The sequence below is a fragment of the Polypterus senegalus genome, chromosome 4 (genome assembly GCF_016835505.1).
Source record: "Polypterus senegalus isolate Bchr_013 chromosome 4, ASM1683550v1, whole genome shotgun sequence".
NCBI lineage: Eukaryota > Metazoa > Chordata > Cladistia > Polypteriformes > Polypteridae > Polypterus > Polypterus senegalus.
The window spans coordinates 249,399,835-249,414,351 of NC_053157.1; the positions used below are offsets into that span (position 1 = coordinate 249,399,835).

At 45.3% G+C, this 14,517-nt stretch overlaps 2 protein-coding genes across 3 annotated transcripts in view; one reads left to right on the plus strand and one right to left on the minus strand.

Moving 5' to 3' along the window:
- LOC120528441 (zinc finger protein 260-like) overlaps nt 1–14,517 on the minus strand; it is a 413,573-nt gene that overhangs the window by 203,452 nt on the left and 195,604 nt on the right. The window lies entirely within an intron of this gene.
- LOC120528451 (neoverrucotoxin subunit beta-like) lies at nt 1,685–8,613 on the plus strand. Its single transcript, XM_039752614.1, has 2 exons — nt 1,685–2,090; nt 6,089–8,613. The coding sequence occupies exons 1-2, from the start codon at nt 2,072–2,074 to the stop codon at nt 6,628–6,630; spliced, it is 561 nt and encodes a 186-aa protein (XP_039608548.1). The 5' UTR covers nt 1,685–2,071; the 3' UTR covers nt 6,631–8,613.

Below are 14,517 nucleotides of genomic sequence, written 5' to 3' on the forward strand. Positions count from 1 at the left end.
TATTGTGAAAATTAGCAGAGAAAGTAGGCACAAAGAGTTGAGGTACCACCCTGAAATACCCTGTTTAATGATGAATATGAAATAAAAAGAACAAAGACAGAACACAATGATGACGAGTGCTGCAATTAATGGCTTTCAAATTAAAGTCACTTCTGAGTCGGAGCTCCGTCTTCCTCAGTCTCAGATCTGTAATGTACACCCACTTCTGGTGACATTTTATTGTGGTGTCCCAGAAGAGGCGGAGCTTAATTAGCGGGCTGTGGAAGTGACGTCACTCATCTTGTGGCCTGTGAACTCATTGAAATGATGACATTAGCAGAAGCAGCACCCTCTTGACTCAGGGTGAGATTTCTTAACTAGATGGAGCCCTGAAGATGTCCTCAACTGCACCTGCTTGTCAATATGTATAAAATACACTATATTCATGACATTGTATCTCAGATGAAAAACCAAGAGTGGAGTTCAAGGGACCCTCTGTAGACGTTTATGATCAAATTGTGTTGAGGGAGAGATCTGGGCAAGGGGAACAGGATATTTGTAAACATTTGAGTGTTCCCAGGAGCACAGAGGCTTCAAGAATTGTGAAATGGAAGAAGTTTGGAACCACCAGTACACTTTCTAGAGATGGCCAGTCTGAGTAACTGGGCAAGAAGGGCCTTAGCCAGGGAGGAGACCAAGAACCCAATGGTCACTACAACACAACTTCACAAGTCCTCTACTGTGATGAGAGAAACTGTAGGAGGGACGGCCATCTCAGCAGTTCTCCATAAATCAAGCATTTATTTTAGAGTGGCCAGGCAGAAGATACTCTCAAGTAAAAGACAAATGAAAGCCTGAGAGCATCAGGGGGAAGATTCAATGATCTGATGAGACAAATATTGAACTCTTTAGACAGAAGATCAAGCAGGATGTCTGGAGAGGAACAGGAACTGCTCACCACCCACCTAATGCCATCTCTACAGTGAAGATGGTGGTGACAACATCAGTCTATGGGGACAAAGTGACAGGCAGACCTTTCTGAAGACCTGCGCTCACTTTGTCATTATGGGTTACTGAGTGTAGACTGATGAGCACAAAAGGCACATTAATTCATTTAAAATTAAATCAACAACACAGTAAAGTGTGTAGAGAGTGAAGGGGTCTCAATACTCTCTGACTCCCTGTATGTTTATTATTAATATGAATATTCAAATCGAAATTTGGCCTAATTTGCCAATCCTTGTATATTTTATAAATGTTTTATTTGAACTCCTCTGCATTTGTAATCCGTATTTAAGAACTAAACTGAGATCCAACAATGCCATCTTCACAGTTTCCATTCTTCTTCTCTTTTCTTTTTATTTTCAGCTCATGAAGCTCCAGTTTTCGCCCTCCAGCCTCCTGAACCTCAGAGCAGAGACGACTTTTTAAAATGTGAGTTTGTGCTTTGACTGAATGGATCATCACAATAAAAATAATTCAAGTTTTAATAGAGCAGGACAGGCTTAGGATAAGAAAGTCTGAGTGTCCTGTGACTGAGGGCTGAGAGTGATGGGGGTCCTGTGACTGGTGCATTATGGGATAGAGAGACTCAGGCAGTGAATCACCAAAGCCGTCTGTTGAACCCGAGTCTTGATGTGTCCAGAAATGTTCAAAAAGGAAAATAAAATAAAATCCACGTCATGGGGTGCACTTACTTTATCACACAACTGTACAGTATATGCAGACATAGCCAAAAGTGTCACTTTAAAAATGAAGCAAAAATATATACGAAATAAGATAAAGCTGACAAAAGTCCTCGTCATCCACCATTCTTTACTACACAGAGCAGATCATCAAGGTGTTTGGGAGCGAATATCACAAAGGTGAAACCACCAAGAATGGGGAAAAGAAGACAATGGAATGTTGTGAAGTGTCTGCTATGAGCCCTGAACTGAATCCAAGTCAACATCCATGGAAAGAACTGAAGGTCACAGCTGGGAGAAAAAGGCCATCAGACGTCAAGAAGAGTGGGCCGGGTGGGCAGTGAGAGGAGCAGAAGTCTCATCCAGAGCCACAGGAAGGTCTTGATGGCAGTTATTACCTCCAAATAATGAGCGACCAAACAGAAGGTGAGGGCTCTGAATCACTTTGTGTGAGCCATTGGAATTTGATTTATTGTTTCAAATAATCTGTGAAGTCGGAATACAAAGAAAGAGTCTGCTGTGTGGAATAAGAATGGCGGGTGACAGTCACTGGGGTCAGTTTACACTTATTTGACTGAAAAGTGGGATTTGTGTTTAAAAAGTGGAAGAAGACCAAAACTACTGGGGGCAGATCAGTGATAGAAACAGTAGAGAGACAGATGTGAAAGGGCGCTATATAATATAGAGATATTAAAGTCACTATATACTGTAAGAGATGGGAAAGAAATGATATGATAGATGGAGAGAGCAAAGAGAAAGACAGAATATGACACATAAATATGAAAGGCACTATATAAGAGAAAGATGAGAAGAGCACATAAATAATAAATAATAGGAAAGACATTATAACACTGAGAGAGAAAATGACAAAAAGGAAAGGCACAGTGAAATACATAGAGGAGGTACAACAACAACAACAGTAGCTCAAAGTGTTTTACATAATAAAGAATAGAAAAATAAAAGAATGTCACGTCTCTGAAGGGGAAGGAGCCTGAGCTAGTGTGCGAGGTTGAGAGGTTCCGGCTAGATATAGTCGGACTCACCTCGACGCACAGCTTGGACTCTGGAACCAATCTCCTTGAGAGGGGCTGGACTCTCTACCACTCTGGAGTTGCCCCCGGTGAGAGGCGCCGAGCAGGTGTGGGCATACTTATTGCCCCCACTGGAGCCTGTGCATTGGGGTTTACCCCGGTGGACGAGAGGGTGGCCTCCCTCCGCCTTCGGGTGGGGGGAAGGGTCCTGACTGTTGTTTGTGCGTATCGCCAACAGCAGTTTGGAGTATCCACCCTTTTTGGAGTCTCTGGAGGGGTTGCTAGAGGGCATACCTTCTGGGGATTCCCTCGTTTTGCTGGGAGACTTCAATGCTCACGTGGGCAATGACAGTGAGACCTGGAAGGGCGTGATTGGGAGGAATGGCCCCCCCGATCTGAACCCGAGCGGTGTTTTGTTATTGGACTTCTGTGCTCGCCACGGATTGTCCATAACGAACACCATGTTCAAGCATAAGGGTGTTCATATGTGCACTTGGCACCAGGACACCCTAGGCCTCAGGTCGATGATCGACTTTGTGGTCGTATCGCCGGACTTGCGGCCATATGTCTTGGACACTCGGGTGAAGAGAGGGGCGGAGCTGTCAACTGATCACCACCTGGTGGTGAGTTGGCTTCGATGGTGGGGGAAGATGCCGGTCAGACCTGGTAGGCCCAAACGTGTTGTGAGGGTCTGCTGGGAACGGCTGGCAGAGTCCCCTGTCAGAAGTAGCTTCAACTCCCACCTCCGGCAGAACTTCAACCACGCCCCGAGGGAGGTGGGGGACATTGAGTCCGAATGGGCCATGTTCCGTGCCTCTATTGTTGAGGCGGCTGACCGGAGCTGTGGCCGCAAGGTGGTCGGTGCCTGTCGTGGCGGCAATCCCCAACCCGTTGGTGGACACCGCGTGAGGGATGCCGTCAAGCTGAAGAAGGAGTCCTATAGGACTTTTTGTCCTGTGGGTCTCTGGAGGCAGCTGATAGGTACCGCAGGCCAAGCGAACGCGCGGCGGTTGTTGCTGAGGCAAAACTCGGGCATGGGAGGAGTTTGAGAGGCCATGGAGAGCGACTTTGGACGGCTTCGAGGAGATTCTGGTCCACCGTCCGGCGCCTCAGGAGGGGAAGCAGTGCAGTGTCAACACCGTATATAGTGGGGATGGTGCGCTGCTGACCTCACTCGGACGTTAGGGTCGGTGGGAGGAGTACTTCAAGACCTCCTCAATCCCACTAACATGCCTTCCAATGAGGAAGCAGAGCCTGGGGACTCTGAGGTGGGCTCTCCCATCTCTGGGACTGAAGTCACCGAGGTGGTCAAAAAACTCCTTGGTGGCAGGGCCCGGGGTGGATGAGATACCGGAGTTCCTTAAGGCTCTGGATGTTGTAGGACTGTCTTGGTTGACACGCCTCTGCAACATCGCATGGACATCGGGACAGTGCCTCTGGATTGGCAGACGGGGTGGTGGTCCCCTCTTTAAAAAGGGGACCGGAGGGTGTGTTCCAACTATAGAGGGATCACACTCCTCAGCCTCCCTGGAAAAGTCTATTCGGGGGTTCTGGAGAGGAGGGTCCGTCGGATAGTCAACCTCGGATTCAGGAGGAACAGTGTGGTTTTAGTCCTGGTCGCGGAACAGTGGACCAGCTCTTCACCCTTAGCAGAGTCCTGGAGGGTGCATGGGAGTTTGCCCGACCGGTCTACATGTGTTTTGTGGACTTGGAAAAGGCATTCACCGTGTCCCTCGGGAATCCTGTGGGGGTGCTCGGGAGTATGGGGTACGGACCCCTGATAAGAGCTGTTCGGTCCTGTACAACCGTGTCAGAGCTTGGTCCGCATTGCCGGCAGTAAGTCGAGCCCGCTTTCCAGTGAGAGTTGGATTCCGCCAGGGCTGCCCTTTGTCACCGATTCTGTTCATAACTTTTATGGACAGAATTTCTAGGCGCAGCCAGGGTGTTGAAGGGGTCCGGTTTGGTGGACTCAGGATTGGGTCACTGCTTTTGCAGATGATGTTGTCCTGTTTGCTTCATCAGGCCGTGATCTTCAGCTCTCTCTGGATCGGTTCAGCTGAGTGTGAAGCGGCTGGGATGAGAATCAGCACCTCCAAATCCGAGCATGGTCCTCAGCCGGAAAAGGGTGGAGTGCCCTCTCAGGGTTGGGGGAGAGATCCTGCCCCAAGTGGACGAGTTCAAGTATCTCGGGGTCTTGTTCACGAGTGAGGGAAGAATGGAGCGTGAGATCGACAGGCGGATCGGTGCGGCATCCGCAGTGATGCGGCTCTGCATCGGTCTGTCGTGGTGAAAAAGGAGCTGAGCCGTAAGGCAAAGCTCTCAATTTACCAGTCGATCTACCTCCTACCCTCACCTATGGTCATGAGCTATGGGTAGTGACCGAAAGAACGAGATCGCGAATACAAGCGGCTGAAATGAGTTTCCTCCGCAGGGTGTCTGGGCTTTCCCTTAAAGATAGGGTGAGAAGCTCAGTCATCCGGGAGGGGCTCAGAGTAGAGCCGCTGCTCCTCCGCATCGAGAGGAGTCAGATGAGGTGGCTCGGGCATCTGATCAGGATGCCTCCTGGACGCCTCCCTGGTGAGGTGTTCCGGGCACGTCCAACCGGGAGGAGGCCCGGGGAAGACCCAGGACACGCTGGAAGGACTATGTCTCCGGCTGGCCTGGGAACGCCTTTGGGATTCTCCCGGAAGAGCTGGAAGAAGTGGCCGGGAGAGGGAAGTCTGGGCCTCTCTGCTTAAGCTGCTGCCCCCGCGACCCGACCTCGGATAAGCGGAAGAGGATGGATGGATGGATGGAAAATAAAAGACACAATAAGAAAACAAAATAAACAACATTAATTAACATCGAATAAGAGTAAGGTCTGATGGCCAGGGGGGACAGAGAAAACAAAAAAAAAACTCCAGACGGCTGGAGAAAAAAATAAAATCTGTAGGGATTCCAGACCATTAGATTACCCAGTCCCCTCACGTTCAGGTACACGTGAAAGGAACTATATAATAGATAGATAGATAGATAGATAGATAGATAGATAGATAGATAGATAGATAGATAGATAGATAGATAGATAGATAGATAGATAGATAGATAGATAGATAGATAGATAGATTCACACAAAATGGACCTCATAGAATTTTTATAAAATTAAAGATTTATTCTTCATAAAGCAGTATTCCAAATACACAGACTCTCTGTTGAGCCAAAGAAGGCAATCTGTACTGTACTTTTAAAAATTGAATTTCAATTCCCACAGATTCTGGCCAATCAGATTAACTCTTTACTATTAGTGTCTCGTCAGCGCAGCTCCTGATTGGTTCTTGTTGATTGTCTGTATTGTGCTCCACACCCAGTCCCGTTACACCATTACATCACTTGTTTTCTTTTCTCTCCTTTCAGACTTCTGTCCCCTCACACTGGACATCAACACAGCAAACAGAGAGTTTCGTCTGTCTGAAGGGAACAAGAAGGTGACACGTGAGTGGACAAAAGCTACATACCCTGATCATTCTGAGAGATTTGATCACTTGGCGCAAATTCTGTGCAGAGAGGCTCTCAGTGGGACTCGCTGTTACTGGGAGGTGGAGTGCAGTGGACACTTCATGAGGATTGGAGTCGCATATAAAGGACTGAGCAGAAAAGGAACAGGCGTGGAGAGCCGCCTTGGATACAACGACAAGTCCTGGAGTTTGCTGTGTTCTCATTCTGAATACTCTGTGTATCACAGTAATAAGAGGACTCTAATCAGCGCCCCCTACAGTCCCCGAATAGGTGTGTATCTGGACTGGCCTGCTGGCTCTCTTTCATTTTATAGCGTCTCACACACAATGACCCTCCTGCACAGGTTCAACACCTCGTTCACTGAGCCCCTCTATCCAGGGTTTGGGTTTGGTCCTGATTCGAGTGTAACAATCTGCCATCTGACACCATGTGACCACTGACCAATACACGAAATTGGTCACTTGATGTCCCCTCAAGCTCAGGTGTCTTTGTGTTTGCAGTTTGGGGTCAAATTGAAAATTACAGGATGGGTGGGTTGAGGTGGGTTGGGATGCAGCATCTCTGTGAGTGATTTTCTGGATGAGAATGCTGGGCGAGTGCAGCTGTCAGGGTCTCCATCATTATTGGGTCTGAGTAGCCATTCAGGTGTGTGTGTCATAGTGAGGGGCGGTGACACCTCAGACCTACAAATACCAGTCTGACCATCAGGGGTCACTGCTGAGTCATAGCCACATGTCTTTCAGGCTTACACCCCAACTGCTGTGGCCTCTGAGTGTCACTGAATGTCACTCGTTAATTCAGTCTATATAGCGCCTTTCAGTAGTGCTGCTCCATCAGGACCACATGCCTGTCTCAGTATCAAGAGCCTCATTCCAGTGACGATTCAGGAGCGCAGAGTGACAGAAGTGACTGGAGTGCTGGCCTCTGAACAGACATTGTCTGTCCCTTTATTAGTTACTCCGGTGGTCTGTCACATCTGAATTAATTCACTGTGAATGTCTAAAGATGAGGACTCACCGCTCAGTCACATGTCGGCCATACTGATGGAGTTTGGTGTTTTACTGAGTCACTTGGTGCCACGTTAGACATTAAACTGCACCTCCTCCCTGTTGTTCCCACTGTCACCCAACCTCAAGGAGATGAGTCAGCTGACTGACTTCACCATCACTGTCTGTGTTTAAAGTGACAATCAGATGTGACACTTGGGGACACTTTTATCTTTCCACTGACACACACACATTCCCATGATTAATTTACTATTCCCTTAGGACCCATCAAGGAGTGGTGTGTCACCTGACATCAGTCTGTGTGAGAATGTCCAGGCTGACAGCCCCTCCACTGTGTAATACAGGCCTCACCAACAGATGGCGACTATGACTTCTAGATCTGTCATCTTCATGGAGTCTGAGGGGTTAAAAGGAAGAGGAGAAGGTTAAAAAGAGTGAGGGGTGAATATGACAGAGAAGAGAATCAGGGGGATAAAGGGTGAGATGAATGACCTGAGACAGAGAGAGTCAGACGAGTGTGTCACTTTTATGTTTGTCAGTTTTGTTCCTCCCACCTGATTTTCTCCTCTTTGACTCGCCACACGCTGATGGCCGTCCTGTGATCAGAGATTGTATTCCTCGTTGATCAAATCCGTATCTCGATGTGTGACTGACGTCTGATTCTTTAAGCACTCGATCATCAGACAGGTTATCATCCGATGAGCTCTTCACTGCTGACCTAAGCCCTGCTGCCCAATTCTCTTTCCTGTTACCTTGGCCATTGCTTCAGTTCCCACTGTGTCACCTCATAAAGCTACTGGTCTGTCTGGTCACTCAGGTCCTCGTCACAGCTGCACACTGACAGTTGTTCAAACTCTACAGGCTGACAGCCATGTTGTCCTGTCGTCTGGATGTTTGTGTTGGTTGAGGTCGTCTCCTGCTGACCGTGGGGGTTTTGGAGCTCAGGATTAATGAACAGGCTGTCAGAAAAATGGACATGTCAGTCAGTGGTGTGGGCAGGTGAGCAGGTGGGCACATTCAGGGCAAAATGTCACTTAAATGTCGATGAGCACACTGGACACATTGTCAGTCACTGATAATCGACTCCATGTCAGCTCCTGTGGCCCTCATCATGTGCTGTAAACACAGACGCCTTTCATGTGACTTGCACCTTAGTGACATTCCTGTGACTTTCAGGGCTGTGACATCAGCTGATTCTTCTGGAGCCAAACTACTCCCTCTTGTGGGCACTCTCCGTATTAAACACATGAGAAGTTATTATAAGAATTAATTATGTAAAAAAATATTTAACTTAATCTTTAATTAATCCTTTGTTAATTATGATTAGATGTTACATTCACGGGTCCTTCCCATGTCTGCGTGGGTTTCCTCCCACAGTCCAAAGACAAGCAGGTTAGGTGCATTGGCGATCCTAAATTGTCCATAGTGTGTGCTTGGTGTGTGTGTGTGTGTGTGTGTTCCCTGTGGTGGGCTGGCACCCAGCCTGGGGTTTGTTTCCTGCCTTGTGCCCTGTGTTGGCTGGGATTGGCTCCAGCAGACCCCCATGACCCTGTAGTTATAATACAGTGGGTTGGATAATGGATGGACATTTGTTACATTCACAGAAGTCAATGGCCTGTTAATGCTTCAGAATTTGTAAAAATATGAATTCCTTGTTAATTAAAAAAAAAACATAAAGACAGCCGTTGTTTGTCAAATTTGTTCATTTAGTAACTTTTGATTTGTAAATTCCTCTGATCATATCTCAGGTTTTCTATGTTCTGATGATATAGTACTTCTTGTTTATGATCCTTCATCTTTAATAAAAGGACAAGTGTGTGTGTGCCCGTCTGTCTGTGTATCCATCCAGTCACTTTGTCTCTGTCTTTCCAACTGGTGGCGTCTCACAAACATTAGCTCTGCTTTTATGACTCCCATGCTAATCAATATCATCCAGTTACAGAGCCACAGCACCAGATGCCACCACTGATATCAGCCAGCAGTTTTATGACAGAATGTGTGTTAGTGTGAGTGTGATTAGTGGGCACAATACTGGCCTGTAAACCTCCCTGCTGGCACACAACTGCTGGTCCTGACCTGTGGCAGCTTGTTGTGCTTTGGGTCTGCAAACAGATGCATCTCTGCTAAATTGCATATAACAAAGGCATATATGCATTGAGTTTGTCATTCCAACAGATGGCACATTAGAAACATTAACACTTCTTTTACAATTCCCGTACCATATGGCATTTAACAGAGAGACATGCATTGCATTTTTCACTGCAACAGATGGTGCATCACAAACATTTGTAGTAATGAATTTAACATTTGTGATACACCATCTGTTGGAATGACAATTTCAATGCATTTTACTATCACATGCATTTCTAAACACATTCCAAAAGATGGTCCACTGCAGACATTAACACTGAGATGTATGGTGTCAAGGAGAGGAATGAAGAAGGGCAGAGGATGGTGGATTTTGCCAAAAGGATGGACATGGCTGTAGTGAATACATATTTTAAGAAGAGGGAGAAACATAGGGTTACATACAAGAGTGGAGGAAGATGCACACAGGTAGATTACATCCTATGAAGAGGAGTCTATCTGAAGGAGACTGAAGACTGCAAATTGGTGGCAGGGGAAGTGAGATAAGGCACAAGGTGAAGAGAGAGGTGGTGAAGGCTAAAGAAAAGGCGTATGATGAGTTGTATGAGAGGTTGTACACTATGGAGGGAGAAAAGGACTGGTGGGCTAGACAAAGGGGCCGAGCTGGGAAAGATATGCAGCAGGTTAGAGTGATAAAGGATAAAGATGGAAACAAATTCACAAGTGAAGAGGACCTGTTGAAAAGATGGAAAGGGTATTTTGAGAGGCTGATGAATGTAGAGAATGAGAGAGAGAAGAGGTTGGATGATGTGGAGATAGTGAATCAGGAACTGCAACGGATTAGCAAGGAGGAAGTAAGGACAGCTATGAAGAGGATGAAAAAATGGAAAAGCTGTTGGTCCAGATGACATACCTGTGGAAGCATGGAGGTGTTCAGGAGAGATGGCAGTGGAGTTTTTAACCAGATTGTTTAATGGAATCTGGAAAGTGAGAGGATGCCCGAGGAGTGGAGAAGAAATGTAGTGGTGGGCCGATATTTAAGAATAAGGGGGATGTGCAGGACTGCAGTAACTACAGGGGAATAAAATTGATAAGCCACAGCATGAAGTTATGGGAACGAGTAGTGGAAGCTCAGTTAAGAAGTGAGGTGATGATTAGTGAGCAGCAGGATGGTTTCATGCCAAGAAAGAGCACCACAGATGCAATGTTTGCTCTGAGGATGTTGATGGAGATGTTTAGAGAAGGCCAGAAGAAGTTGCATTTTATCTTTGTGGACCTGGAGAAAGCACATGACAGGGTGAGGAGAGAGGAGTTGTGGTATTGTATGAGGAAGTTGGGAATGGCAGAGAAGTATATAAGGGTTGTACAAGATATGTATGAGGGAAATTGTGACAGTGGTGAGATCTGCAGTAGGAGCGACTGATGCATTCAAAGTGGAGGTGGGATTACATCAGGGATCGGCTCTGATCCCTTTCTTTTTTGCAATGGTGATGAACAGGCTGACAGACGAGATTAGACAGGAGTCCCCATGGACTATGATGTTTGCTGATGACATTGTGATTTGTAGTTAGAGTAGGGAGCAGATTGAGGAGATCCTGGAGAGGTGGAGATATGAGAGAAGAAGAATGAAGGTCAGTAGGAACAACAAGACAGAATACATGTGTGTGAATGAGTAGGAGGTCAGTGGAATGATGAGGATGCAGGGAGTAGAGTTGGTGAAGGTGGATGAGTTTAAATACTTAGGATCAACAGTACAGAGTAATGGGGATTGTGGAAGGGAAGTGAAGAAGGGAGTGCAAGCAGGGTGGAGAAGAGTGTCAGGAGTATTTGTGACAGACGGGTATCAGCAAGAGTGAAAGGGAAGGTCTACAGGATGGAAGTGAGACCAGCTATGTTATATGAGCTGGAGACGGTGGTACTGACCAGAATGCAGGAGACAGAGCTGGAGGTGGCAGAGTTAAAGATGTTAAAATTTGCATTGGGCGTGACGAGGATGGACAGGATTAGAAATGAGGACATTAGAGGGTCAGCTTTAGTTGGACTGTTGGGAGACAAAGTCAGAGAGGCAAGATTGCATCGGTTTGGACATGTGCAGAGGAGAGATGCTGGGTATATTGGGAGAAGGATGCCAAGCATAGCGCTGCCAGGGAAGAGGAACAGAGGAAGACCTAAGAGAAGGTTTATGGATGAGGTGAGAGAGAAGACATGCGGGTGATGGGTGTAGCAGAACAAGATGACGATCCGCTGTGGCGACCCCTAATAGGAGTAGCTGAATGAAGAAGAAGAAGTGTCAGAAATCGTATCGAAGCTTCGAAGCGTTTGACACTCAGCTCTCTAGTGACACCTCCTGGCCATTTGCATTAACGTTACACGAACTGACAATCAACTTCAATGGCGTCTGTTAAAACTGTGTTGCTTTTCCTTTTTCGCAGCTATCTGGCAACGAAGAAAAGGGTTCGTCAGCGGCTTCCAATGTCTGATGTCTAAATATTTATATATATAAACTAACACCGACAGACAGAATATATTATACGGACTTGGGGCCACGGCTCTTTCACTCCCTTTCCCACTGTATCATTATTATCGCTACTGTTATTTGTATTATTGTTATAAGCCCTCATCTTTTCTTTAGATCATATTTAATAGCCCGATGTTTGGGGTTTCACGACCACTAATGTTGTTTTAAAAAAAAAATTAAAAACGAGCCTTTTTATTTGTCCTTAAATGTTTTCTTTGTTCTGATTTAATTAAAACGGAGTAGACGGAAAATAAAGGTTTATCCCTGTACTTTGCCATAATATAGGTATGCACATTTGAGAAAGAAAAGATGAAATCCTTAAATCAACAGATGTTTTTATTCGATCAAGTATTGAGATATTTCATTTATTAATACTTTACAATATTTTGTGGAGCACAGAAGTAACGAGTTCTCTACGAAGAAAACACGCCGTCACAGTTGTTTGTGACTCAACTGACTAAGGTGGTTGCTTTTCAAATTCTGCGCGTAGTGCAAACTTGACTTCAACCGAATTACATAGATAGATAGATAGATTTAGTATAGTGGGCAAGGATAGATAGATAGATAGATAGATAGATAGATAGATAGATAGATAGATAGATAGATAGATAGATAGATACTTTATTAATCCCAAGGAGAAATTCCCATACTCCAGCAGCAGCATACTGATAATAACAATATTAAATTAAATAATATTAATTGAAGAGTCTCATAGTGTGGGGACTCCTCAGTCTGTCAGTGGAGCAGGACAGTGACAGCAGTCTGTTGATGAAGCTGCTCCTTTGTCTGGAGATGATCCTGTTCAGTGGATTCTCCATGATTGACAGGAGTCTGCTCAGCGCCCGTCGCTCTCCCACGGATGTCAAACTGTCCAAAAGATTCTTCAAAATTAATAATGATAAAAAACGATCAGGCGTGAAATCTTTATAACCAATTTGAACTAAATAATTTTGAGAGATAATGTGGAAGAAGCGCATATGGATCTGTTCGGGAATCATCCCCACTTATAATCGCCATCGCGATGACTAATTGCGGACGGCAGCACACGTATTTACATTCATTCATCTTCGATTCATTGACATTTGTCGTCCATGAACCCCTCCATTGAATAAGGTGATAACAAAGCCACTGTGGTAGATCAGGTTGAATTCGCTCTGCTGCACCAAACATTCAAAGGTGTCAATCCGGAGCACTTTAGAGAGGCCGAGAGACACGGCGCAGATCAGTCACCGGCACACAGACACACACGGGACACTTCGAGGTGAGCATTGCATGATCAAGTGGTTCACATGCTGCACAATGGATTGCAATTGTCCTTCAAACACAAACAGCAGCCACAGTAGACGCCTTTGTGGCGAAAAGAGAACCCGGCGATTTTACGGAGGTCGGCATTAAAGATCCACAAACAGCAACGGGATAAACACATCTGGACCTGCTGTGGAAAAAAGCCTCGGACTTTGCGAGTAACATCCCTCCGTCGTGAGCACATCTTCAAGGTCCGGAGAGGCGAGCAGTAACATGGTGTCTTAGTCACAGCACAGTTCAACAATAAAACATTTCCATATATATGATAATGTCCTGTCAGTGTTAGAAAGACAGCAATAATTAAGAGATACGGCTCACATTTCAAGGTGCACTTCCCATCATGCACGAGAACACATATTATGGGATGTTCATAAAAGCGAAAGAGATGCACGTGTACTGCAGCAATCATTTCCGCTTGGAGAAACATTTGTTTGTGATAACTAAGAGTCAGTAGTGTCCTGAATTAATAAGAAGTGTCTGTTAATGACCACAGGTGGGTTTATTCGTGTTTTACTTGTGTGTTTTTTATACGTTACTATGCAAAGCTGCTTAAAGTGTACTGTTTAGCGTTTATTTGTTGAGAATGGGCCTTTGTGTTATTTACATGCAGTAATATTATTTAATAATACAGTAGTTGATGGTATTACATCAATGTACTTTACTATCAGTTTGTTAATACTGTGTACTGATACTTTATTGATTTGGATTTCATACTGCCGATAAGCTAGTACCTAATTTGAGTAGTACTGCCATCTAGTGGACTCTGTGTAATTTAGCAATAAGTTTTATGTATTCTTTTTATTGTAGACCACACATACACATTTATACTTATTAAAATACAGGTGTATATCTTCAAATAATAAGTCAGTTTCATTCTCAGCTGCTGTGTAAAATGTTTTTGTATCATTTACTGATGTGCTCACCGACACTCCGGAGTGAACACCGCAAGTCCTGAACACACTACCGATACAGTGGTCATTGGCTACAGTCTCTGTCATTCCTAAGCAATCTTCCAGTTAACAGAGGTGCAGTCCCAGTCACTAACACATTTACTGTGTAGCCCCCCAACACTCCAAATAAGAACACATTCCACCTGATAAATTTAATATTTAAAATATTAAACCCCTAAACCCTCAATCATCACCAATCACAATAGTTGAAATCATCACTCAAATGATTTGTTTTGTTATAAACTTGAAACAAGATGCCCATTTACGTATCTCTTTACTAGGGTTGTGTGCCCCTTGGCCGCTTATGGCGATCTGACCCCACTTTGTAGCTCGCCTTGCTCGCTGTCAGTCCACGGTGAGAATTACTGGTAAGTAAAAAAAAAAAAAAAAGAAAGAAAAACGGACTCTTTGGGGTAACAATTCACACTCGATGGACGTGGGACCCGAACACACGCACAC